This window comes from Pogoniulus pusillus, chromosome 7 (genome assembly GCF_015220805.1).
Source record: "Pogoniulus pusillus isolate bPogPus1 chromosome 7, bPogPus1.pri, whole genome shotgun sequence".
NCBI lineage: Eukaryota > Metazoa > Chordata > Aves > Piciformes > Lybiidae > Pogoniulus > Pogoniulus pusillus.
In genome coordinates, this window is record NC_087270.1 from 30,525,578 (window position 1) to 30,553,558 (window position 27,981).

Sequence of the window (27,981 nt, forward strand, 5' to 3'; positions counted from 1 at the left end):
GTCAGAGGGCATGTTTTAGTCACTTGTAACAAGCAGGATATTGCATCAGGAACCATATAAAGTCTGTCTTGTCCGATGATAGCTGCCACTCCCTTCTGAGTCACAGATACCTGCAAGTGTCAACATTCAGTACTGCAAAAGAATAAAAATATTCTCATCCTCATGGCAGAAAAGTTTTAAAAATGCAAATAGTGAAAAGTTTAAGCCTAGAGTAAATCAGAAAGAATCTTCTATTTATTGTTTTGTACATCTGTTTATTTTTAAGCTAGTCTCAGTATTCTGGGGGCCTGACTCACCATTTTTGAATGCTTAGGCTGGCAACAGTTTCCCATTGCTGGTACAGTGCTGACTCAGCTGTCTTTACAGCCTTGCACAGTCCATAGGAAAATACTTTTCTGTAGATCCATGCAAATGACATAGGTGCATGCCAGTGTTTCCTACCATTAATGAAGATCCCATGTGCCTCTGGATATACACAGTTCATTAATTATGCCTCCCAGCATGCTGCAGTAGCAAAGATTCTGATACTATAATGAAGATGAGAACATTTGCATTCTGGAAATTGTTGATAAATATGTCTAAAATTGATCTGTCTTAATATATTCAGGAAACTGACAACATCCCAACATCTTTCTCATAAGGGTATCTAGCCACAGGACAAAAGGGAATAGTTTTAAGCAGAGGAATGCTAGGTTTAGACTAGCTCTTAGGAAGAAGTTCTTCAGTGCAAGGGTGATGAGACTCTGAGATAGGCTGCCCAGGGAGATTGTGGATGCCTCCTTCCTGGGGGTGTTCAAGGGCAGATCGGATGATGCCTTGAGTCTAGTTGAGAGGTGTGCCTGCTGCCTGCCCATATCAAGGAGGTTGAAGTAGATGATCTCTAAGGTCTCTTCCCACCTGAGCCATTTTATGATCTGGTTTGTGCCTGTGTGGCATAGGCAAAGAGCACAGACATCTTTTCATCTGAAGGGACACCCTAAACACCACAAGTGACAGTCAAGTATCTGTAACATTTTATAGACCCTGTACCACCATCTGGATCACCAAAAATGTACACCTTAACTGCCATTCTGCTTTTAGATTGTACTGAGTAATCCAGTAATAGGGAAGCTTTCTGAAAACCATTCTGAATTCTGCTGGCAGTTTCTAATTAAGAACCATGTACATAAAGTTTCAGCTTTGCAAGCATGTGCACTACACAATGCACACACCAGCATCTGCACTCAAAATAAGAAGACAAAATAACTGTAGCATCACATCAACTTTCCTAATTCTTCCTGTTATAAAACTGTTCTTAGGTAGTGGGTTATAATGTACTGAACTGAACTAAACCTTGACACTGGAAACAACTGACAGTTTGAGAGATAACAGTGTTAAGGCTGGGAATAGAGGTTCTAGACTGATAATGAAGTAGAAAATTGCCAGGTCAAAAAGTGGCTAGGGTTGGAACTGAGAAACCAGAAGACTAAAATTCAGAGTTGGCAGGGCAAGAATGCAGGACTAGAACTCCTACCTCATTTGTAGCAGAAACTGTAAAATATGTGTTGAAAGGAACAGGGAACTGTATGAAGTAAAAAAAAAAACACAGATAGCTTCATGGTAAAGGCACCTAAACTTCCCATCTGGAATAGGCTGTTGGTGAAGCCATTAATATTTTCCATAGATAGGCACAGTTTGTCCTCACACTTCTGAGTATTTCATTTAAGACCTTGAGATCTATTTTACAGACAGACAATGTTTTACCCACAAATGAAATCCAGCAGTGCTGTCCTTTGAGCATAGTCAATGCTGTGTAATGCTACACACACTGGCAGACCAGCTCTAGGTGTTTCAGATTACACTACATACTTCCAAATTAATGCATATAGTTTGACATTAATTCCTGTGCTCCGCATCTGCAAAACTGAGAGGAAAAAAAAAAATGAGGCCACTAAGGTGTTGCAAAACTAAATTAATAAATGTGAACATGAAAATCTTGTAGTGATGTGTGCCAGAGGAATGCATATAAGGAAATAAATTCTGTCTGTAAGCCATGGAATACATAGTAAATAAATCCTCAGACCACACACACAATATAAACCAAAAAATGATGTCAAATAGCAGCTCATCAGATGAACGTCACCTTGTCAGACTGAATGTGTCGAGGATCCTTTGGATCATGCAGTGAAAGGTTAAACCACGATGCACATATATGAGAGTCAAGCTAAGAGTGCACATAAATCTTTTGCTTTGGCATTTCCAAAGCTGTGAGTTCTCGACTTTACAATCCTACCTAGAGAACAGCCCATTTCAGAGTTCCTGCAGCCTAAGCCAAGTGTTTTAGCCACCTTCATAAGCAGAAATTTACACCTTGTGTGGCTTTTTTTAATGATCACTTGATGAGACTCTACAACCAGCCTATCAGAATGTCTGAGAATTTGAAGGACTACTCGATGAAACTGGAGTCACTCCATTTCTTTCTTTTTTTTTTTCTGTTTCATAATCTTTGTTTTTGTATCTGTTGGTTACTGAGCCCAGGGTTAAAAATAATTCAGTCAGATGTTTGGCTTTCAAAAGGCCTGAATGCAGCTGGCCATTTCACATTGGCTTTTCTGAACAATTTTTGCTACTGTGATATCCTAAGTTTTCTGAATTGAAGGCAAGAGCAAAAGAAGTCTTCTGCTAAAGCAAATGGCCTGCCTTGTTTTTTCTGGAGGTAGTGACTGACAAAGGAAACCAGCAACGTTTGTTGACACGGGATGGTTTGTGTGCTATGTTTTACATGTATGTAAAAGCATAACTTACATGGGCATTTGTGCAACTGTATTTTGGATACAGCCAGCAGTCAGTAACATCTTAAGATCTGGGCTTCAACGAGAGCAAAGTGATCTAGACAAAAACTTGTAACACTTTGTGAAATGCAGTCTGGGCTCTTAGCCCACCTCTGCCCCTATGGGTGCATTTATTTATATCCCACATGGCTACAGAAATGATGGAATTGAAGATTTTTGCGATGAAAGGAAGAGTTCTTGTCCCCTAATTTATGTTTGCATTGCTCAATTATTCACTCCAGCACAAAAATGAAATATGAAACAAATGAGAGTAATGGAATTAGGCCAAGCTCTAAGTGAGATATGTTGAGCGATCGCCATCCTTCAGGTACCTGCGTTCAAACGTTTTAGTATTAAAGAGTCCTCCTTGTTATTAATCTTATTCCTGTGTAGTTTTAAATCCATAAGATTTAAATATAGTTTTAAATGAATGTACAGTTTTAAATCCATAGGCCAAGCTCTGTGTGAGATACTTTGAGCAATCACCATCCTTCAGGTACCTGCATTCAACCATTTTAGTATAAAGAGTCTTTGTCATTTATCTTATTCCTGTATAGTTTTAAACCCATAGGATTTTAGTCTCTCCCATACAACCATTCTCCCTTCAAATACCTTCTAGAAAGTCAAAACCATGGCTATAACATGAAAAGCTGAGATGCAAGTGGGAGGAAATGATGACTTGGGAAAGAATGTCATTCAGTGTTTCTGATAGAGGAAAAAGATAGTTCATTGAACATGATATTGAACTGAATTTAGCATTTTTGTGTTTAGGTGGACCCTCTAGCACCTGCTTCATGTGTGCTATTGAAAAAGGCCAGTAGGGTAAGATCAAAGCAACATAGACTTTGGTAGAATTTTACTTCTGTAACCCAAAGGAAAGTTGCTTATGGATCTCTGGGATATGCCTGGTTCTCTACATAGGAAGCACTTCACAAAGATAAGATAACGAGCTGGGATTGATCAGCCTGAAGAAAAGAAGGCTCTAAGGAAACCTTATGACTGCCTTTCAGTACTTAAAAGGGATCTGTATGAAAGATGGGGATAGCTTTTTTCAGCAGGGCTTGCTGTGATACAACAAGAGGTGGTGGTTTTAAAATAAAAGAGGGTAGATTCAGACTAGATACAAAAAAAGAACTGTTTTATGATGAGGATCGTGAAACACCGTGTGCTAGTTTGAAGCAGGGTAGAATGTGTTGGTGAGAAGTAGATTACAGGCTGTGAAAGGAAAACAGTGGTGATGTCTACTTCCCTCACAGTCTTGCTGAACAAGAAATGAAAACATTAGATAACACTCTCGTCATTTTCTCTTACTCTTGCTTGGGCTGCTGGCTGAGCAACATCTTACTCCCTAACCTCACCTTGCATTTGGCCTAACCCACTTTGCTTCTTAACCTCTTGGCCGAACCTCCATTCTTCCTTGGGACTGGGGTAAGGTTGAGAGGGGCAGGGGGAAGGTGCAGGGGTGGCTGAGAGCCCCTCCTGGGGACTCAGGTTTCTGGGAGGGGAGTTGTGTTTCTGTATTACCTTTTACCTTGTATATTTCTGTCTATAACTGTATATACTGTAAATATCTGCTTGTATATTGTGCTAGCTGTAAATAATAAGCTTCATTCATATTTCCAGAGCTGGCTGAGTCTAGTCTGGGTGATTTCTAAAGTGTGTGTGTGGGGGGGGAACACCCAAACTGTCACATCTTTTTATTTGGTGCCCAATGTGGAATTTGTTACCCTGAGAGGTGGTAGGTGCCACATCCCTAGAAACCTTCAAGATCAGGTCAAACAGGGCTCTGATCGAGTGGAAGATGTCCACGTTCATTGTTGAGAGATTGGACTGAATGAACTTTAAAGGTCCCTTTCAACCCAAACTGTTCTTCAAGTTTATGATTCTAAGAGTCTATCATTATAAAATTCTCAAAGTAAGCAAAGTTTTACTTCTGAGACTGGCCGTAATTGCCGTTACTCAGATATGGCTGAGTCACCTCTAGTTCACATCTAGCACTGAGGTTTAGGAAAATAAGTGCTCCTCTACCTAAGGCCCCAGCTGGGCAGAGTGTTTGAGATCACACCTAACAGATACCAGTAAGGCTGAGCTACTCACAAACGTGGAGTTATGTCCTGCATTCTCTTATTTTATACCCTGGATAAATGGGTTAGCCCCTTCACCTAGGACACAGCATCAAGTTTACTGGTGGTTTTGTTATTTGATTAGATAGCTAGAGAAAATAGCTAACAGTTAGGGAAAACACAGTATCTTGCCTGGTTAGAGGTGGACTCCATGAACAACTAGATATTTTGGTTCATAACAACACATTTCTCAAGACAGACTTTCATCAGCAGATCTGTTTTCAGAGTTAAGCCTGTATTATGTTCCACAGTTCTACAGATGAGCAAACTGAGTTGCAGAACATTTCATTGGCTTCATTTGAAAACAATCAAGAATTACCACTTTGCTGGTCCTCTTAGAATATCTTGGGCCATGAGACATCGCTTATTTCTAAATGCTTTAGCGCTTCATGTCTGGTTATTGGTTGCTTCATCATTAACTTTCAATTTAATGACTTGATGTGCTTTGATTTCTAGCTGATTTTTTACTATGGAACTGGGGACAGATGGTGTCCACAGCAGTACTACGATGAGATCAAAATGGATTTCCCAGATGGAGACATCCGACTTTGTGAGAAGGGGCTCCGCCACGCCTTTGTGCTAGATGCCAGCAAGGAGATGGCTGCTATGATTACAGACTGGTTGCAGGATGATCTGACCAAGTTATAAATATTAATGCAGTGATTAACAACAAAGTGATGTAATTATTTTGTGAATGTGTAATTTTTTTGTGAAAGAGTCCATCATATTTTTTTCTGTTTGTTATAAATTATGGCTTGTTTTCTATTGAGATGTTTTAGAGACAGTTAAAGAGAGACTGGCTGGCCCAAAGTATAGTTTTATTGATTCAGTGGTGATGCACCTTCATCCTGTGTCTTCAGGAATATGCAGGACTTGGCAACAGATAGAATATTTATTAACTGTAGCACTCTAGACATCACTGATACTGGATTCACTTGATACAAGTGTACCTGAGTTACTACCACCTCACTCACCTGCTGGAGAACTGTCAGAGATAGGTTTGGGGCAGCCCAGACGGCCTGCTTTAGAAAGAAATGCTAAACTCTTCTCTATGGATAAAAATCTCCCTGTGGCTGGATCCTGGCAATGGATCCTGGTATGCTGTGAAAGACCTGGCCCTCTCAGAGGTTCTCATCTGTCTATGTAATTCCAGTCCCCAGCAGCCAGAACAGCCCAAGACCCCAGGACAAACCTAACATCTCCTCCAGGTTAAGTAAGGTCAGTGATCAATCAGAGGTCACACTGAATTCAGGATGAGTACAAGGCAGATGTGTAGATGAGATGTGAATTTTCTCAAAGTCTCAAGAGGGGGTTAGGATGCTGCCAGAACTCCACAGGGTGTTGAAAATGCCATAAGGTAAATGTGGCTGTTCAGCAAGGGAATCCATATGGAGCTCGTCTGCTACAAGTCTGTCATTTTTTGATGGACTGCAGGGAAGGTCAAGGACAGTTGGTTAAAGGTGCCAGTATGAGAAGGGTAAAATGGATTGCAGAATCCATATATAACTAATTATAGGTGGCCTGGCTCTTCTAATGAAGTCCCTGGGAACAGTGCTTGCTCAGCAGCTTTGAAGAATTAAACCAGTTCTGATGCATGCCTGAATTTCAGTTCTTTGCTCTAAGGACTGAAGTATGAAATTTTCTGCCAAGCCACAAATTAGGTAAGCCCACCATGAGAAAATATCTATTGCTCTTGCCATGGTTGCACCCATGAAATAACATGAAAAGGCATGAAGTACTACTATTGAGAATCAAATCCTTACTTTAGCACATTGCTGACAAATGCTCCATTCCTCACATCTGTTCATGCCTCTCCTTTATAGACAGCAAAAGACTAGAAAGAAAACATCCTATCAGTTGTGATAACAGAATAAGTTATAAGAAATAGCTAGAAATTAAAATCATGTAAGGGGAACAGAGCCAAGTGTAATCAGGAAAAGCTTTCTAGCCATGAACCTGTGAAATAGTTTCCCTGTGGAGCTCACAGAGGCATTTATAAATAAACAGAACACTGCAGAATATAGTCAGGGGAAATCCTGCCCTTGCAAATACATGAATTGAGGTGATGCATTGCATATCTAACTTACTTAATGGTTTATTAACAGTTTTAATGTAGTACTAATGAAAATGGTTCTGGAGGATGTTCTCTGTGATTCAGAAAGTGATCAGTTCCTTACTTTTCTTACACAATTATATGCAGACCTTCCACTTCTCTCTAAATCCCCCTTGAATCTTTCACTAATATTTGTAATAGACTTCAGTTTCTGGGTATTTTGGACTAGTTTTCAAACCTGGAGACAAGACAGTGGACTTAAGTGACCTTCTTTGCATCAGAAACTGGTTTAGCCTTCAAGACTAACCAGCATATCTTCAGATTACACTGCCGTGTAGTGAAGCAGATACTGATGCTTGAGGCAAAAGTATTGAGACCACAATTGCCACAGCATGAAGAGAAGCTAGGTCGGTTCAAGCTGAAGGGCCTGTGCAACAGATTATGTTTACTGGAGAGCCATTCCTTCTTTCTACAGGGTCATATTCAGTCTCAATCAAAACAATTCTTGTGGTCACTTTAGAAGTCCATAGTTGTATGTGTCACAATCAAAACAATTCTTAGGGTCACTGTAGAAGTCTGTAGTTGTATGTGTCCATGTGTTTTTTGCATAGCCCTCAGGTGTTGGCATGCATTCATGTTGGATGGCCTTACGGGAGATGCTGAGTGCATCTGTTGCCCTAGGTGGTCCCTGGGGCAGAGTGGGATGGGGGAGTGGGGGTGTTCACACATAGATGTACACACGTGTATACATATGTACACATACATATGCACATCTAAGCATTGACAACATAGGGAAAAAATAATTCTGTGGGCTGTTTTGGTTTACACATTGGTCTGGTTGAAGAAATCCTTTTGGTTTTCTAAGTGTATGGAATCAGGTAATCAAGCAAGGACTCGGTTTGTCAAAGTTCTGCTGTTGTGGTGGATCTCCTGAGGACAGAAAGAAATCTTGCATTAACCAAAGATGACAAGCAACTATTAAAGCCTGGAAACTGAAGCACCTATGAGAAGCAGTTGTTTACAGTGCATTATTCGTATACTTTGTATGAGGAATTAATTTAGCAATACTTGTACTTGACTTGTGTATGCCTTTTATACAAATGTTAATCCATTCTAGTAAATCCTACTGACTGCATTAAGACCTAAACTGAGATTAGACCTGGTCAGCCATGACCAGATCTACTGCAGAATAATGCCTTACAATTTTCTTAAATGAATTTTCTCTAAGATTATCAAATCCATATTGATTCAATTGCTACCTTCCTCCTAGAAGTTGTTACTGTAAGGCTAAGATCTGAAAATTTGCTACTCTATTCATTGCAGAAAAGCATGGGTCTAGTTTTCACAGCTGTATTTCCTAAGAGGAGCAGATTTCACACAAGGAGAATCCAGCTCCTCTGAAGCCCATAGTGCTCACCGTGAGCCTAGGCCAAGTGTCAGAAGTGCTAATGGTCCAAACGTGCCAACTTGCCATGAAAACACAGTGTGGTCTTGCCTGGTTTAGACTGTTTTAGAATTCCTGGGGAACCTATTGCAAATGAATTCACTGTATGCAGTAACACCTAATCTGTGTCACTCACATTTGTGCTTAATTCTCACCTTGCAAGTAGTCCTGCTAGCTCCAGTGGCTTTGAATCACGTTCAAGTGTTTTGCTAGATTGATACCTTTTATGAGAAAGTGCACAACTCCAATAAGAAGAATAAAGACATTTATGGTAAAATGTAACTCGACTCTTTATTTTGATGACTTGTTTAGCCTTAGTTCATCTTCTTCATTGCTTCATGCATACAACATTTACAAAAATACTTGCCAACCCCTAAATTTCACATGTAATCTAGACATCTGTTACGTGCAGATAAAATCAGTGGGTGGTAAGCACCTGACTCACAGAAGCATTTTTGTCCAGAGCCACTCCAAAATAATTGGTGTTTCCCCTTGCTCCCTCCAGTTCCATGTTTACTGCTTTGAATGAGCTGTAGAGTGTGTGGATTAGTGAAGTTTGTCCCTCCAGGAAGCTTGATGAGTGTTTGCCCAATGTTTATGGTGAAGAATCTGGAGCTGGACTCCAAGCTAAACATCAGTTTCTTGACTCACAGGAGATAGATTGCATACATGAGTCGCAACAGATAATCTCTTCTCTGCAATGAAGGTCATCTACTTACATAATTTACAGAAAATGGGTTGATATAGTGTACATCTACTTCCCATCCTTTTCTTTCAGCTAGCCAATTGCCAGTAAAGACTAAAACAAGGCATTCAATGTTAGCATTATTAAAGTGACTCCAACTATTACTGGGCTTGGATAAACTTACTAGACCCAAGAGAATTGTTCTACTCTGTGTCACAGGTTACACTCAGACTTGCAACTACAATGAGTTTCTGAAGCACTTCACTTAACAGGCAAATGTTCTTTCCTGGCACATTTACAAAATTAGAATCCAGAGAGTGTTTGTGAGTGACCAAGAACTATTAAACCCGCATATATTTCTGGAACAGCTGATGGAGTGTGTGTACGAGCAGCAGATAACAGCAATAGCAGTACAGGGCAGATGCCAGAAATGATCGTTGCTCCCGGTAGCATCATGCAGAAGTTATGAAACAGGCTAAGACACATGCTCAGATGGGACAGGCAGGGACAGATCTAAGACTGTTTTCAAGTGTTTGAGCTGATAGCAAATTGACTAGGTTTTTCCATTTCACCTACTGCAAGAACATGCTTGGAGGAAAGTCATCGTGTTGTAGACAATAGTTTGCAGCAGCTAATAAAATGCAAAATATTGCTTTAAACATCCAGCTCACTCTGTACCTGACTGCAGTGTTTACCAGTCAGACAAAGAGCTTTTGCCATCTTATTTGAAACAATTCACAATGAAGGTGGTAGCAATGTGTGCCTTCCATGCTCCCAGTTTATGAACATCGTCAACAAACTCACCTTAAAGCCCCCAAGCTCTAAAATACACTATGCTTCATATATTAAGATATATTTTTGTGTGTGATGGCTTGGAATTGAGGGGGAGAGGCTTTGCCAGTGTCAAGACTCAGATACTCCTTTTCCTTAGTGAGCATCCCTGAAAACTGATGAGGATCCAGCTGTTCCAACTTGTTAGAAATGGGAATTTCGACATTTACAGAATATAGATGTTTTGCAGTGTTAGATTTGTTTGCCCTCATCATGCAGAGGACACTGCAACTCACCAGTGTTTTATTAGGAAGTAATCTGTAATTTTACCCACCAAAAAAATAGGACTTGAAGCATCCAGGGTGAACTCCATTGCAGCCTCAATAAAGGGTTGCATGCAGGTTTAGGGAGCCCCCCAGTGAATGAATTACTAGACTAGAATGAGAGGTGACATGGCAAGAAAAAAACCTTCACTACAAGAGTATTACCTGTGAGAGAGGAATTTCCTTTTATCCTTGTATTCCTATTAGTTTCACCGAAACAGGACAGTCCAAGGCAGCAGGATTCTTGTGGAACTAGCACTTTAGGATGCTGAGGATTTAAATTTTCATAGTAATAAGACCATCCCACCTAGCCTCAGGCACTGAAAACAAGATAAAATTCTCATACTAGAATACCTAGGAACTGCAGTTTTGCTTCAGGCAAACTCGTGTCCCAGTGATCACCCCAAGCATCTTCTAAGTTGATCTGCATTGCAGAAAACAACATGGAATTGGTACATAAGATTCTTCAGGTGAGTCTTCACTAGATGCTAAAGCTTGGTCTGAAACCTACAAAGTTAACACAGACATTAAAACTAACTTCACTGGATTTTGGATTAGGTGCTAAGAGGAAAACTGGTGCTCCAAATGAAATAGACCTTGTTTACCTAACGCCCCCAGTTCATAAAGCAATGCTCCCAAAGCAAATGTCTGTCTTAGATACCTAAATGTAGGGGTACCAGCTCTCCCCATGGAGCTCTTGCCAGGCACCAACTGATATTTTTACTACATAAGGGACTTGGGCACTCACTTTAGCGTTAAGTCACTAGGTGCCCAAATTTGACTGTCCTTTATCAATAATACTCCATTTTCTTCTGTTATTATCAGTGTATGACCTTGGGCGTCTCACCAGTCCTTGCTGCACCTCTGATTTTACTCTAAATATAAAATGACCATGACAGTGCTTGGTTTTCAGAATATATATCAGAATTAGCTATCTTATCGTAAAGCAAATGAGTTGTCTAAAGTGTTGCGTTAGTACTATGGGCAAAAAACCTGTTTCCACTGAAAGCAAACCCACCACTCCCATTCATTTCAGTGCAGACATCAGGAGATTCCTGCAAATAACATTTGTTCTCACCCCTCTAATGTTTTGAAAATAGTTTAATAGTTTCCTGTGAGACTGCATATACAGTAGGGAGGGTGGGGAGTATGGTGTCCTAGCCAGAAAACTTGTGCCAATAGAACCCACTCAGCCAACAAGGTTGTGAATGAGCATGTGAGGGTGCAGAATACTGCCTGAATGGTGGTTCATGCTTCACTCCATGTGCCACTGGGAACAGAAATCACCATGCTGGGGGAGGTATAGGCTTTATATTAAGAGGAAGTTCTTCAAAGAGAGAGTGATTTGCCATTGGAATGGGCTGCCCAGGGAGATGGTGGAGTTGCTGTCCCTGGAAGTGGTCAGGAAAAGCCTGGGTGAGGCATTTAGTGCCATGGTCTAGTTGACTGGACAGGGCTGGGTGCTAGGTTGGACTGGATGATCTTGGAGGTCTCTTCCAACCTGCTTGATTCTACAATTCTATGATTCAGCTGAGCCATGTGGTTTTGAATGTGCTTAAGACAAAGAGTCAGACTATAAAATACCAGAACTGTAAGAATTAATTTTCAAGTCCTCCAGGCAAAAACCTCTTGTCACTTCTCTATGTGTTTCTCCTGGATCTTGAAATCTGAGGTTGTTTTGCTGTGACTGAAACTCATACTTGATGCTTTGAAAACAACTTCTGTGCTTCCAAGCACGCCCTACTCCATGTTCATGGTGTTGTATGTGGCAGGGATGCTTCAGAAGGAGTTTTAATGCTATTACCTTCACTCACTGCCTGCAAGACGCACTGGTAATGCTCATTGCAGGAGCACATGCTGAAGCAACTGACTGTCCCTGAAACCTCTGGTTCTGCCACTGCAATGTCCTAGTGAAAGTCAGTGAGAAAACGTTGTGGAGCTATTTGACACCTCCTCCCCAAATCATTAAGATAATCTTACAGATTCTTTACTTTCTGGATGCCCCATCACTTTTAAAGTTCTCCTGCTAGGAATGCAAAAGGGGTTTCATGTCCTAGGGTGCTTTCCTTAGCTATTAAAGGGGGAAAGATAAAATGAAAAAAGAAAGAGCAATAGAATAAACCCCAATATTCAATGAAAAGCAGTCTTTGGTTAACATTTTGCTGCAGTAGGAGTAGCCTAACCTCTCAGGTATTGGGAGATGTCTCATAGGAATGGAACTACCACATTTGATTTGGGAGAAAATAACTCTCCACTGCATTTGCCTAGGGTTGGGTGTTTTTCTTTTTTTTTTCTTTTTTTAAATTTTTTTTGCTTCCCAAATTTTGAAATTGCTGATTTCTTCCACATTTCCAAAGGGGATTTTTTGTTTTTCACCTAAGCTAACCAAATTGGGTCTTTCCCACAACTCTATGGAAGGCCACTGCCTTGAGCTCCCTTCAGTGGGGCTGCAGGCAGCCAGGCACCTGCAGGGGCAGAGTCCTGTGCTCAAGTCAAATCCACCATGCTTGTGTGGTGACAAGCATGATGCAAGCAGAGAATATTCTGCCAGCTCTCATGATTACCCCTTCTGTTAAAGTTTCTGAAGCTTCTGAAGCTTCCTGTTCAAGCCAGTTAAGAGAATTGTGTTTAGCTGGGTGGAGTTGAGTAGCTACTAGTCAAGGAATCATAGAATCATAGAATCAACCAGGTTGGAAGAGACCTCCAAGATCATCCAGTCCAACCTAGCACCCAGCCCTAGCCAGTCAACTAGACCATGGCACTAAGTGCCTCATCCAGTCTTGTCTTGAACACCTCCAGGGACAGTGCCTCCACCACCTCCCTGGGCAGCCCATTCCAATGCCAATCACTCTCTCTGCCAACAACTTCCTCCTAACATCCAGCCTATACTTTCCCCAGCACAACTTGAGACTGAAGATGAACTCTTTTGATAAACACAGGAAAGAAAAGGGATGTACACTTTGATGATAAAGTCATGGCAAACACTCACTGTTGTGTGACATTTTTTCTTGCCAAGGAAAGCAGTGTAAAATTAGTGGCTTTTTAGTTCTTTGTTTTAACATCTTGAGTAGCCCAGGAATTAGAGGTGACTTAACAAAGGTTTCTGTGAAATGACTCACCTGGTTTTGGGACACAGATGGATGTCTTCGAAAGGAAAAAAAAAAAAAAGACTTGCAGAGCTCTATTTATCAATAAAATATTTAATAAACTTATCTGTACAAAATATTCAAAAGGTTATTGAAGAGTATACAAGAATACTTATTTAACAAATATATACTGCTATATAATATATTCAAGAAAATATAGATTGCTGTTTACAGTTCATTTACAGTCCCATATGTACAATCTATTTAAACTTTAGATTACATACAAACAGTGCATTTACACCATCCCTTAGAGAGATCTCTTCTTTAGAGATATTTCACACACTCAGACCTGAAAAAGCAGAATGAATACATGGATAGTTTAAAGGCACACACTGGGCTATGAGTATTGCTTCAAAAAGTACAACTACTACAGATAATGCTACTGGAAACACGAGTTTTTTGGGGTTTTTTTAATATGTATTTTCCTTTCTAATCCAAGAAAAGATATAAATAAAACCACAATTGACCAGCAGAGAGGCTCATTGTATCAAAGGAGCTGCAGATAGTGTGGACTTGACCTCAGAAAAAGAGCACACGGTGATGAGATACAACTGCAAACTGGATTAACGAGCAGGGCAGACATTGCTCCTGCCTGTGTCTAAAGTGGGGAGCACCTGGAGTGAAGCAGGTCTTTGGGCATGCATGTGTTGAACTCTTGTGAGCAGCACCTCCACCAGCTTTTCCAGCAAACAGCCAGTGACTCCAGGTGGGCAAAGCCCCTAACTACTCCTCAGGCTGTAAGAGATTGATTTGCAAAGGCACTGTACAAACATGGCTTCAACTGAAATGTGGGAACACTGGATGCTCAGCACCTCAGAAACTCAGACCCCTCCTCTGGCACTGTTTAAAAGCTCATTCATGAGGTGAATATAGCAAATATGATCACACACACACACCCATACTCTGGCCAAGGAGGGAACAACCTGCCCCCACAAAGTGCCCTAAACTCAGGTGTTCTCTGTGCGACCACTTAACTTGGGCACCCTTTTGAGGACTAAATCCCAGCCTCTCCATGTGTGATCATCCCTTTTCCTGGCCTGTGGGTATTATTTCAGGCTCTGATGCTGACAGCTGTGCTCCTGTGAACCCCTGGGCACTAAGCAGTGCTTGGCTGGTATGCATCTACCTGGAATGATGGTCTAGGGAATGAGAGAGTCCTCAACTTTGCCTCATTTTTTTTCCCCTCCTGTTCCACTCCTCTCTCTTTGTGAAGGCAGAATGGAGAAAACGAATGAAACACAGGGGGGGAATGCTATCATTTCCTCAAAGACCAAGACCAAAGCCAATGTCACAGCTTGTAAGAAGTCTGGGATTGATGCAGCCTCTCAATCTTGTTATACATCTGATGGTGGAGAACCTGGGTGGCACCAGTGTTGGATGACACCATAGCAAAGTAAAGGGAACACTCAAACACTCCCTCATTCCATCAGGAAAACACTTGAACATGATCTATCATGCACAGGTCCCCTTCTCCTACTAGCTTCAACCCAGACAAATCTGTCTCCTCACAATCTGCTCAAGGGCACTGACTGTGCCCCAGTCCCCTGATGGTGAGATCAGCCTTGCCTTGCTCACTCACCCACCAAGCATCATAGCAAGTTTCCACATTCCCCATCTTGAAAACCAAAAGCAGAAAAACGAGCTCACAGAATGTCCAAATGAACTCAGAAGTGGTGATGACAGAAAAATGAGGAGCAAAACCTGTTGGAAAACCACTGAATGGCTGGGTTTCACTTTCAGCCATTTCTGGGAAAAGATCAGTCTTCAGTTTAAGATTGTTTAATGCCAATCCACATGAAAACACTCTGCTGCCCAACACTTCCCACCCTAGTCTGCTCAGCAAAAAGTTAGAGTGCATCAGCCAGCCTGCTTGTGTGCTCCTTCCCACCATTTAAATAAGGATCCTCTCCATCACAGTAAATTCAGGAGACTGCTGCTAGTAAAAGGAAAAAGCAGCCACATGGGCTATGTGTCTTGAGGTGGAAGGCTGCAAAGCATCCTCTGAGATGTAGAGCAAGGTCCCTGGTCAGTGAGTTACATCAGCAGAACTTCCAAATTTTGGTAATTCTTCCAAGGTTCAGGACACTTGCTGGTAGGGCATAACTGATGAGCTTTGCATCTCTGTGTACCTCACAACACACTGTACTAGGAATAAAGAGCCTTAAAAGACTGAATGCAGCTGCTTTTTCTATGGAAGACATAAACCAGTTATAATGAAATTCAAGGTGTCAGATACCCTAGCCTGATGGAACATCTTGCTCTTAGCAGGCAGTCATTCAAAGACAGGAAAGGCAGAAATGCTCTCCCCCCATCATGAAATCACAGGGTCCTGGCATTCAGCAACACTACATCCATGGGACAGTTACTCCACATCTCCTCTCCTTGATGTGCTTGCATAAAGGACATGCAACCCTGAATCAAGGCCTTTTTCCATATGACCATCCTTTCTCTGCTCATCTCCCTGCTACTGTTGGTTTGAAGTATGATTATTTAAAAAACAAAAATCAAACCAAATTAACAACCAAAACAAACAAACAAAAAAACCCCAACCAAGATATGTCTAATTCTCCTAAGAGAATTAAAGGACAATCATTCCTCAATAGAGAATGGGGTGGGGGGAAGGGGTGAGGGAATCTATGTTTCCTGGGATTGATTTCTAGGCCAGAAGTGCTCCTGGTCATCAGGCAGTTGAAGTGGGCATAAGGCCATTTTGTTCCTGATTCTCCCTCCTATGGGATCAGACTGGACAGAGGGGTCCAGGACCGTGCAGGCACATGCACCAGTCCTGTCCCAGTTGTGTGTGCTTCTCTGCACCGCAGCCCCAGCACTTCCAAGTCACATGGGATCACTCTGCAAGCTTCCCTGCTCCTGCATGACTGTGTTCCCATGTAAGAGGAAGGGGAGCCAGTTAAGCATAGACACATAGTTCTTTTCCAATGCTTAGTATTTCCAGCTTCACTAATTATATCCTGCAGATAAATATGGTGCTGAAGGTCAAACAAATCCTTTAGGAGAACACATTCTACAAGGAAACTATGGGATATTTAACTGGAAAGGTTGTACAAATATTGCAGACTGAGAACCTATAATTATCCATTAAAATCACATCACTCTCTCTACTGAATTAATATTTGTTTATGTTCAGCCTCTAGTCTCCTATTTGTAATGTTTACATATGCCCAAAAATCAGCTTGGGCAAGAATCAGCTGTGGTGTTAGAGGCTGATACTCTACAGAGGATCAGCTGCAGGGCTGGAGTGTTGGGCTGGGCAACCACCATCCTGCAGCCAGTGCCCCACTTACCTGCCTCTAAAGGTGGAATTTGCTCCTCTGTGCCCTTTGCAGACACATGCCTGCCTTGTTCCTCAACACAGCAGTGCTGCAGCTCCTCAGCCATGAGAATGTCCCTGACCACAAAATGCTTTCACACATCTTTAGAGGCTCAGAACCTCCATTTGCAATGGCTCCCACAACTGCATCTCAAGCCTCGTTCTACTGTTTGAGTACAGGGGAATGGAGAGGCAAGCATTGCTGCCAGCACATGTGGCTGTGAGTCCTTCTTTATAAAGGAGGACTGGTGGCTTTTGTGACAGTTAAGCACTGTAGTCAGTACACCTGCTGAGGGGAGAGTGGCATAGGTATCCACCTAGAACCTGAGCCTCACTCCCCTCCTGCTCCCTGGAGTAGCCCCAGGCAGGAGGCTGCCCTCCTCCTTCTGCTCAGGCATGCAAGAAAGAGGGCCTGATGCCACCCTTCTGTTGTGCTCCAGATGTTGTTTGCCCAAGGAAAGATCAGCTGGTCTCTTACAAGAACATCTGGCACAGCAGTGTCACAACAGGCATGAACAGAAAGGGCCACACCACTGCTGGACCCATCCCAGGTGTCTCAAGTTTGCTCTTGCATCAGATACCTACTTAGGAAGAGGCATCTACAGCCAGGAGAGCCAGGACTGGCTCCAAAATGGACAAAACCACAGAGAGCATCACTGCCTCCGCACTCTCCCCAAGTTCTCCTGAGGATTTATCATAGTGAACCAGGCCACAACAACAACCACTGAGTCACTGCTTTTCTCACCAGGACCACTGAAGCCATTGTGGAGTTCAGGACAGACATTCAGCAGCACAGAGGGGTTAGGGGTAAAGCATTGTGGGACATGACCTGTCACTCTGTTCTCCATCAGCCACCTCCAGACATTAAGTGGGTAACATCTGTCAGTCTGTCCATTCCTGGTAGCTGTGGCTGAACAAGAGTCACAAGAAGCAAGGGTCATTGGCATCAGCACCCCCTCAGACATGGTGGCAAAGGAGCAGGTCTCAGCTCACCCATTTTACGAAGGTTTACAAGAGCCACCAGCCTGCCAGGATCGCCAGGAGCTACATATTATCTTGACTGAATTTGAACTGTCCATGAACTTGCACCATAAATACTTGGAGGAAGGGAAGGGAGTAAAACAACCCCTCTCCAAAGAAATAAAAAGTTACAAATTGTCTCAGCAGTAAGAAAATCTATCAAGCAACCCACAGCGACCAAGAAATTAGGACTTTTGAATGCTTGGTAACTTCATAAGTAACACTTTGTTTCCAGACCAAATTGGATCTCCTAGGGCTCCTGTCAGCCTCCTTCCCTCAGCCCCCTGCTCCCGCTTCTATCTATGCCAGAGGAGGGCCGTGAGCCCTTCTGCTGACCCCTCCCCACCCACTTACTGCACTTTGCCTCCCCAAATGCCAACACTGAGAAAACCTGCCACATGGACAGACTTCTTATTCTCCTCCACTAACCTTCACCCCAGAACATCCCCCCGGGGTATGGATGCATCACACTTAACATATGTTATTTACATTTTCCTCTTGGATATGAAAATGTAAAGCCAGAGGAGCTCCACAGATGTCAAGAGCATTTAGTGAGACTTATGGGTACCACACTCACTCCTCTGAGTTGTCACCAGTCATAGCCTGAGAATGCAATGCAAACTACTGGGGCAAGAAGTGGGTTTAGCCCAGCAGATATGTCACCATTATTGATGTATACTGTTTGTTCTCTGATTATATATTATTTTCTTGGGGAAGGGGGCTGTTGGACCCTCACCAAGGCTTTTCTGACCTTTGAAACCATTTGGATCTTGGTAGTTCTTTGAAGTGACCCCATCTTTGGCCTGGCTTGCCTCAGCTCTCCCTAGCAGAACACTCCTGCTATGGAGGACAACTGGCTTTATACAGAAAAAAAAACCATCACATTTTCCACCTTTCCTAAAAGCAAACTACTATTGCTAACAAGCACTGATGTTAACATGCCACCACTGACTATAAGTAAAAGATAAACCATCACAAGCAAAATCTGTGCAAACACATCTCTGGTTTAATCCAACCCAGTCATAAAGCCAAAGTCTGGTACCAAAAGCCACTAAGGTGCAGCAGAAATGCTTCCTAGCATTCAGACCAAACCTGGCCATGGATGCAAGGCTTCTGTGATTTAAAGACATAATTTTACTCAGCTCCTGAGTTACTAACATCCTGTAGACTGCATGGGTCAAAGCACCTCATTTTACACAGCAGTGTCTGAGGTTCAGTGTTCAGCTGTTTCCATGGGAAATGTCTGTTCCTGGCAGATCCAGGCGCCCTTAATGGAGCAGGAAGAGGCAAGCACTCTTGGGAGGGACAGAGCCCACTGGGCAGGGTGGAGCTTAGCCCTTCTATAAAGCTTATTTGGAAGAGATGGCTTCTGCCCTGGGAATTTCAGATCTTTGATTCTCTCCAGACACACGGAGGCCAGACGTATGACTCTTGGGCCTGTTGCTGGGTGTCCAGTGTATACCTCAGAAATGAGATTTTGTGCAAGAAACTGAAGGGACCAGCCTGATAGCACCTCCTGCAGGACATCAGCAACAGGGACCACACAGAACCAGAGCATCCCCAGCTAACATCTGCCAGGGAAACTAACACCTTCCCATCTGTTGAGAGCATGATCTCTACTTCAGACCTGACTCTCACTTTAGCCTCCAGTTACCAACAGCAGATTCACAAATTCTTTCACACTGCAAACGCACGTGGACTAAATTATTTTAGCCTTCCCTGGGCACAGGTTCTCCAACCCCTGCCTACCCTCAGGGATCCCTCAGTTTTCCTCCATCAAACCCAGGGCAGTGATTTGAAGGCAGGCAGAAAACTCTTTTAACTCAAAGAAAAGAGCATTCCCATCTCCTCTCCACCCCATCACTGCAGCCAAAGGAGTGAGGTTGCCCTGACCTCTCTCCTGCAGCCACCACACTGCCCCCACTAAACTGTCCATATCACAAAGACAATTTTGGCTAGACTTATTCCAAAAGTTTTGGGAAAGAAGATGTCAGCTCAGCTTGGGTAAACCAAGTGGATCAGGTAGAGCTCAGAGGCTGAGCAGGCACTCCTCAAGGGCTCTGCCAGGCTGTGCATCGCCCCTTCCTGGAGGGGATCAGACAAGGCATAGAGACGGGGGCAACCCTGAGCAGGGAGCCAGATCATCTGTCACAGTGCATCACCCCAGGCTGAGCACCAAAAAAGGTGTGGTGGGAGGTGGGAGTCAGTCTTTCACCCCTCAGGAGAAGGGGTGGGTGGAAACATCTCCAGCCTCACTGACTTTGGGGTCATTCCTTATCCCTCTCAGACTCATGGTCAGAGCAGTCCCAGGAAGGCAGGGGACACCTGCTGTGATCTTGTTTTTTTGGAAAGGCACACACTAAAATGTGTATGTGTGTATATATATATATATATATATATATTATATATATATTTATATATTTATATTTATATATAAAATGGGGCAGGGTTGCTGGGTGGAGTGAGAAGGTCAAGAGCTGCAGAAATTGCTACCTGCAGCCACAAGTCTCCACGACCATGTCCTCATACTGTTTGTAAACTACATTGTTCCCAGAGTCTATGTAGAGGATGCTGATGGGGCTAAGCTTGGAGGGCACACAGCAGCTGGGGGGTGTGGACTCTGGGTCCATGGAATTCATCAAGGTCTGGATGATGGCATGGTTGGTGGGCTCTAGGTGGGAGCGCAAAGGGAAGTCACAGACCCCCTCACAATGATATGCCTCATAATCCAGGGGTGCAATTATCCAGTCGTCCCAGCCCAGCTCCTTGAAGTTCACATGCAGGGGCTTCCTGCTGCAGCGAGTCTTCGCCTTCTTCCCATGGCCTCTGCCGCCAGAGCGGGCAGCAATGGTGGTCCGTCTCTTCCTCCGCTTGAAGTACACCTCCTGGCCAGGATCAGGGGGCTCCAGGAAAGGAGGACTTCCCAGAGCCTTGATCTTATCCCGGATCTCCTTGAACAGGTTCTCCTTCCTTTGTGTGTGGGAAAAGGCCACAAGCAGGGCTCGCTCATGGGGCTGTGGCCGGGGCTTGCTGAATCCCAGCTGCCGGGGTGGTAGGAGCCTCCCCGACTGATCCGAGACAATCCTTAGCAGGAAGCACAGCAGTTCACTCGAGGAAGATCTCTTCCTCCAGTCCTGAAGTCCTTCCCAGACATCAAACACCTCCCATCTGGAGGAGCTTGCATCCAAAATGTCTGCAGCCCTGGATTCCAGCAGCTTGGGCTCCTTGCCATCCTGACTCGGGCAGGTGGAGAGGAGGAGGTGGTGGAAGATGCCTTCGCGGGAGAGGGCCAAGCTCCGATTCTCAGGGAGAGCACGCAGGATCCTTAGCTCTGCGCCTGTCACCTCCTCTGCCTCAGGCAGGCTGGAGATGTCGAAGAGGTATTGCTGCTCGGGGGCGGACAAAGAGGCATCTGGATGAGATAAATTAAAAAAGAAAAAAGGGAAAAAAATTGTAAAATCCCAACAAGCTGAAGCCAAGCACTCGTTACAAAGGCAGATGGGACAGAGAGTTACTGAAGGAGGTCACTGTCTTGCAGCAAGGCTTGCTGTGCATCCAAGCTGGAACATAGCCCGTGCCCTGCATCTGGGAGCATCACCCTGACTGGAGGCAGAGAAAGGAACAAGAAGGCAGAAAGGGAAGGAGGAATGCCTTTACACAATGGCTTCTTATCAGGGCTCTTCACACGCTGAGATGTCTGCTCTGCCTCCTCCTGGGTATTTCAGTACCCCCACCTGCATTACTATCCAGATTTGGCTCAGAAGCCCCTGCACAACACAGTCCCATCCCCAATAAGCACGCTGTCACCAACTTCAGCCCTAAGTGTCACACCCCCACACACCCCAGCCCCAGCAATGCCAAGTAAAATGCTGTGCAAAACTTCATTTTCTTTCACAGGGGCACAAGACAGGAGCACAAATGCTGTGCCTTGGGGTGTCTGATACAAGCAATATCAAGAGTTGAAAGCAAGTCCAGCTTGAATTTTGCTATTTTTGGTGGTTCCGAAGCCCAAACACAGACTTTGGCAGTTTCTGACACTGATTAACAATAGTCAGTGTGAATTTAAAAAACAAAATCACAAAACAAACCAAACAGAAAAGATGAGGTTTGGGAGACGAGATAAACGCGTTCTGGTCTGGCAGGGTTGGCTTTTATTTCACCCTCTCTAGCTAGGAACCTGAGCTGGGCACGCTTCACACGTTGCTGTTCTGCCCAAGTCCCCCGCCCCGCTGTCGGCAGCGCAGCCTCCTCCCGTGGGCATCGCCTCGGTGCTTCAGTCCGCACGGCCTGGCCCTCCGGGTGGGAATGAGTCTTCTGCCTGTCATTTGTTATTATTATTGTCGTCATTATTATAACTACCGTCATTATTATTATTATTATTATTATTATTATTATTATTATTATTTTAAAAACAGATCTAAAATTCCTGGGAGGAGCAGATAAGGAGACCCCTTTGAAGAGTTCATCTGGTTTCGTTTTGCGCTGAAACTTCCCAGGACCTGTGCGCAGTTTCCCCCCGGCTCTCCCAAGCCGGGCATTGCCCATCTTCCAATGGGACATCAGCCCCTGCCTCCCGCCTCATTTGCCCCGGGGTCCCCTCAACAGCTTTCAGCAAAAACCTTCCTGCAAGGGCTGCTGGCAGGACACGGCCCACGGATGGGTTTGGGGGGCTGCGGAGTACTTCGTATCACCAGCCGCCGCTCTCTCACCCAGGGACAGTCGGCGGCACGCACAGGGGAATGCTGGGGCAGCTTTTCAGTTTGCCTTTTTATTTTATTCGATTGCAATTTAATCCCCATTCTCGCCCCCCCCCCCCCCCCCCCCCCCCCCCCGGTTGAGCGAACTTCGCTGGCAAGGCGCAACGTATTATATACATATATATAAAATACATATCGTGAAATACGTGTATGTGTTCATTTCATTATTGTCATTAGATCCACGCATTTGAGGAGGGAAAAAGAGGAAGAAGAAGCAGTATGTTCCCACACCATCGAGCTCAGCCGTCTCCGGAGGGCGCAGGGATTAAGCTTCGCGCCGCAGAGCCCCAGGAAGTTTTTCGGGCTGCGAAGGGTCTGGTGGCTTGTCGTCCCTCCCGGTGCTGGGGATGCTGCGAGAAGCCGTCCCCAAACTGCGCCGCATGTCCCAGCCTTCGCTGCCCGGATGCACTTCGGCTGTCGAGAGGTCCCGAGAGATGCCCTCACCCCTGCTCAACCTCTCCCGGCACTTTGCACCTCGACCCTAATCGCCTCCCCAGCCCCGAGCGTCATCATCCTTGTCTACAGCTGCATGTGCGACCCTACCGCCATCCTCGAACACACCCTTATGCACAGCCTCGTACTTGCCCCCATCGGCAGCCCTCTCCAGACACAAGCCATTTGCTATTCCCATGCCCTCACACAGCCTCATTTCCACCCCTGTCCTCATCCCCATTCCCACGGTCAAACTCACGCACAGCTCCATTCCCGGTACAGAACTGATGCACAGCCCCTATGCCGTTCAGGTCCACCCGCATCAGCAGGCGCTACCCCTTCCCATGCAACCACCCTGTGCTCAAACCAAAGCATAACCCATCCCCGACAAACTCATATTTCCATTCCAAGAACGACCCGCGCTCAGGCCAACGCACAAGCTCCATCTCCGTATGCAACCACGTTCCTAGATCCACGCTCAAAGTAATGCACAGTCGCGTTTCCATCCCAACAAAACTCCATCATCATCCCAACCCGTCACCACACTCACGCAGAAGCCCGAAGCCCGCGCCCACGCACAACCCTATCTTCATCCTCAAGCCCATCCACAAGCTCCAAGCACATCCCGAAATTCCCAAGCTCCATCCTCCTGCCCGATGGTGGGGTCCTGGAGACACAGCCTGTCCCAGCTCCGCCGCGCCACTGCGGGCGTCGCGGTGTTCTGCGCTGCACAGAGGGATGCGCGTCCCGCACTCACCGCTGCGCGCCCGCTCCGCGAAGCCCGTCACCGTGTCGGCGCGGCGGCCAGGGATGCGGCGGGTGGCCAGGCGCTGGTATAGGGCCACCATGTAGTGGTGCGGCACCACGGTGCCGTTGCGGAGAGCCCCGTCCCTCCGCGTCGGGGAGGAGAAGGGGGAGGCGGAGGAGGAGGAGGAGGAGACGGAGGAGGAGGAAGGCGCGGCTGCCGAGGGTCGCTGGGGAGCGGCCGCCGGCGGGCCTCGCACGGCGGCAGCCTCCAGTCCTCGGCGGAGGCGGCAGGCGCCCAGCAGACAGAGGCAGAGGGCGGCAGCGGCGGCGCGGAGGCGCATGGCGGCGGCCCGCTGCTCGGCGCTGTGCTGCTGCCGCCGCCGCTCCCCGCCCGCTTTTGAACATCGTCTTCGCCCGCCGCCGCCGCTGCCGCCGTTACCGCTGCCGCCGCCCGCCGCCGCGGAAGCGCCCCCTGCCGGCCGGCTGCCCCGCCCCACGGAGGCGCCGCCCGACCCCGGACCCCGCCCCGCCTCCGCCTGCAGGTGAGACCCCCTCCCAGCCTTTCACCCCACCCCGCCTCTCCGGGAGTACCTGCGGCGTCGGTGCGGGGCATCCGCGCCCCTCGTTTGAACACGAGTGCTGCTGGGGTCACCTGCGCTTGATTTTGGTGGGCGACCCGTATTTTGGAAGGCGTCCCTCCCTTCGGCGTTGGAGGGGAAACATCGCCGCCTCTCTTTGAAGGGGCGAGGCCATATTTCCGAGAGGGAAACTCTCCACTTCATACTTCACCCTCTATTGGGGGTTTGTCACTCGCCAGCCTATATTGAGTCACTGTCACCCATTCATCACGCCGTGCTGGGGCGAGACACCCTGGCCCTGCGCGCAGACAGGGCAGCGCCGGCTCTGGTTTTGGACGGAGGAACCGCCACCCGGTTTTCTAACGGAAGGATTTCCCCCACCCCCCAGCACTGGACGGGGATAGCTCACCGCCATTTAGGACGGGGAGCCCCGACCCCGGCGTTGAGTGGTGGGCCTGGACTGAGTGGACGAGGGAGCGCAGATCGACCTGCTGTGGGATGGCCGCGGGGACTCGGGCTCCATTCTGCCCCGTACCTTCTCCACCAGCCCCGCTGATTCTGCCTCGGGAGACCGACACCGGAGCAAAACAAAGCCCCGGCCGGGCCGTGGACTAATGTTTTTAGTCGCAGGGAGGGTTTCCTTGGTAAAATTCAGATGTTTCCTTGGGTCTCGATTAAAATAACAACGTGGGGTATTTACTAGGATGTTATTTCAAGTCTCTTAAGTCCCTGGTTATGTCTGTTGCGATTTCTCCGCAAAATACAAAAACAAGCACTGCCGTGATTTATTGCAAGGAATGTAGGTGTTTTGCCAAAACAAACACGGCTTTTTTCTTATTTTTCCTCTCACCCCCAAAACAATCGCTTCTCATAAGCATTTGTCACCACAGCCTCTCAGATTTCTTCCTGCTGTGATTTTACAGGTGCTATGTCACATCATCGCAAGCCTGTTTCTAATGCCAGCCAGTGGATTGGCTCAGTACAGACACGCAGCACGAAGCACTGGAGGCAGCTTCTGTGACAACATCCCGAGAAATCTCCGTATCCCGCTTATCGTGGGATGGCCTGGCTATTTGCATGTCTCCAACGGCAGCTCACGTAGTGTTTGCATATGCCTTGCACTTCAGAGGTTTGTGCATCGTGCCCAGCAGTTACTGACCACCAGAAGCCTTAACCCATCTGGGGCAGGAGGCAGAAGAAGGTTTCACTCTTTTTTCTGCTGTCAGCCTCCTATTAAATGCAGCCTCATGCTGTTCGGACACTCAAAGTTCACTTCAAAATAAAGCATCCGATAAGATCTTCCACCCACTGATGCTTCGGTCCAGTCCATGACAGGGTACTAGGACCCTTGTTGGGTGCCCTCTCAGCATTGTAGCAGGTGGCAATGGAGATGAGTGCTCAGGGCAGCCCTTCTGAAGACAGGAAGGCTAAAAAATGCTGTCCTGTCCTGCACCTCTCAATCCCACCTCCACCAGTGGCCCCAGACTCATAGTCTGTGCTCCTGATAGCTGTGCTGCAGTGTATGGCAGTGCTCCCTTCCCAGTGCTGCTCAGGGAAGAGACGAGAAGGGTGAGCAGGATGAATGATGTAACAAGGACTGCTGAGCTTTAGAAAATGGACAGAAAATTTCTTGCAACAGTTTCTGGAACCTCCTGCCTGGAATCCTTCCGTGCAGCCAGTTTCATAGAAAATAGCAAAAGGTTAAAAAATGGTGAGTGTAAGCCATGCTCTAGGCCACCTGAGCCTGAACATCCTCCCATGTGTTGGAGTGTGTGTACCCACCACACATGAGGGACTCCAGGCTTTGACAAATTCCTAGGGACCGGAACCATCACTGCATCTTTTCTGTATATCTTCTAAAAAATAAAATTACACTGAGGCACAAGATGGAGAGGCTGTGTCTTACCCTGATTTCCTTTCTCCAAATGTTTTTACCCACAGACCATTCCTATTTTCAGCCCCCAGTGTGGACAGCAAGGTCAAACCTCTTCTTGAAGAAAGACGAAATGGCTGAGTAACAGGTTCCTCTGTGGCATTTTGCATGACACCATCCATGTCCCTGTGAACAGCCATCTGCATGGTGGAACCATGCGCTGCTGGGCAGTGACAGCCAGATCCCTGTCCTCACTGTATACATGGAGACCTAAATGCAGGGGTGCACATACCCGTAGAAGCCCAAGCGACTTGTACACACATTTGCACACACCAGACATACATGCCCATGCCAGCTGGCACACAGGTGGATCCAAGGGGCAAATTCTGCTTGACTCTGCTGGAGAGGAGATGTGGAATCTTGCAGCCCCTTCCTTCAACCACATGGCATCTATTGAGATGCACAAGAACTGAGTTCTCAGCTGTTCTCCATTGCAACTTCTAAACCCTTTTGGGCTTTCTTGAATTTCCAGCAGCCCAGCCCAGCTGCAGGACCTTCCCAAGCTGCTCCAGCCCTGCACAGCAGCACAGCAGCTTCTGCCCTCAGCCCTTCCCAGCTCTGAGGATGGGCTCCCTTCTCTCCCAGTGTAAATCTTTTGTACATAATTTCTCACTGGCAAAGAGCCACCTTCTACCAGCCCCCTTCCAAAACCAAATTAGAATGCTGCTGTTGCAGCAGAAATTGGAGAGGAAAGGCTGCAGTTTTATTTTACAACTCAATTAGCAAGTTTATACAGAAAAAACACCCATATAACCGAAGGAGATTTTATATCTGTTGGCTTCACCAGCAAATAGACTTGATCCTCTTGAGTGCACTACCCATTGCTGTGGATAGTTATGTGCTCTTGCCCATGCTGGCCCTCAGCAACATGGAGACATTGGTTCTAGCCCTGCACATTTGCTCCATCTCCCTTTACTCTTACACTTACAAATCCTCTGGGCACCTCCAGCACAGACTGAAAAACATAGTTCTGAGACTGTCCAATCACCTTGTTCACTAAACATTAAAAGAATCAGAAGACTGCCAAAAGCTAAGATAAAGAGCCACATTTGCCTCTAATTTCTCCCTAAGAACCTGTTATGAATAATATGAAGCTGTGTGCCAGAAGGGATTCTGACTCCTGTGCCTCAACAGCTTGCACCATGTTCAACCACAGTCTATCCCTTCCTTCTCCAATAGGCCCTTCTAGTTGAGTTATTGGAAAGACGGGCAAAGTCTGCTCATTAAGCCTGGTTTTATGGGGGGGGGGGGGGGGGGGGGGGTTGGTTGGTTGGTTGTTTCTTTCACTAGGGACATTCTGAGGATGCTGATTCCTTTAGGATCAAGAAGGAACAATTGCTGCCTGGATGACACTTGGGCTTATCTTCTTTGTTGCAGTCTCACTCCATCCACTCCCTCTCCTGGTCTTCAGCGCTGCCCTCCTTGCCCTTCTACATCATCTGTAGTGATTTGGGAACTTTGTGTATGGAACACTAATTCCTTTCTATGCATGAGGTCGAGTCCTAGGCAGAATCAACTCTCCTACCATGACTGCATCCACTTTTGCAAATGTAGGCAAGGTCTCAGACTGGGAATGTTGCTGCCAGAGAAGGGTTGCTCTGCTAATGCTCTTCAGCAAAGGAAAGAAGGGGGTATGTGATTTAACCAGAAGCTTATCAGCTGTGGAAGAGCACTTCTCAAAGGAGAAACTGTGGTGGAAGGGAAATCTTCAACTAATATCTATGTACCTGCTGTCATAGACATGTTCCCACAGCCCTGTACCTCCACAGATGTTCAGCTTTCATGTTATCAGCACATGCAGTGACAAACACCCTCCAGGCTTCAGAACTGG

The 27,981-nt window shown here is 45.8% G+C and overlaps 2 protein-coding genes across 5 annotated transcripts in view; one reads left to right on the top strand and one right to left on the bottom strand.

Annotated features, from left to right (window-relative positions):
• The window catches only part of LDAH (lipid droplet associated hydrolase), a 116,221-nt gene extending 107,509 nt beyond the window's left edge, over positions 1-8,712 (top strand). For all 3 annotated transcript variants that reach the window (XM_064146387.1, XM_064146386.1, XM_064146385.1), the window contains one exon: positions 5,390-8,712. In XM_064146387.1, coding sequence (XP_064002457.1) covers positions 5,390-5,581 — 192 coding nt within the window. In that variant the 3' untranslated portion in view covers positions 5,582-8,712. The remainder of the gene's footprint in view (positions 1-5,389) is intronic.
• An 11,437-nt stretch (positions 8,713-20,149) lies between these two features.
• GDF7 (growth differentiation factor 7) lies at positions 20,150-23,980 on the bottom strand. 2 transcript variants are annotated; one of them, XM_064146789.1, is made up of 2 exons: positions 23,650-23,980; positions 20,150-21,115 (listed from the first exon to the last, which is right to left on the bottom strand). In XM_064146789.1, exons 1-2 carry the CDS (start codon positions 23,978-23,980, stop codon positions 20,193-20,195), a joined length of 1,254 nt encoding a protein of 417 aa, XP_064002859.1. In that variant the 3' UTR covers positions 20,150-20,192. The 2 variants fall into 2 exon arrangements, 1 of the variants encoding a protein (XP_064002859.1); XR_010302945.1 differs by lacking the exon at positions 20,150-21,115 and adding an exon at positions 22,589-22,874 and having other exon boundaries at positions 23,650-23,699.
• Between the last annotated feature and the right edge of the window lie 4,001 nt (positions 23,981-27,981).

Excerpts from the sequence above, each read along its gene's own strand:
- GDF7 (XM_064146789.1), bottom strand. The coding sequence starts at position 23,980 with ATGCGCCTCCGCGCCGCCGCTGCCGCCCTCTGCCTCTGTCTGCTGGGC. Across the intron at positions 21,116-23,649 it reads CGCGGAGCGGGCGCGCAGCG|ATGCCTCTTTGTCCGCCCCC; the intron begins GTGAGTGCGGGA and ends TATCTCATCCAG.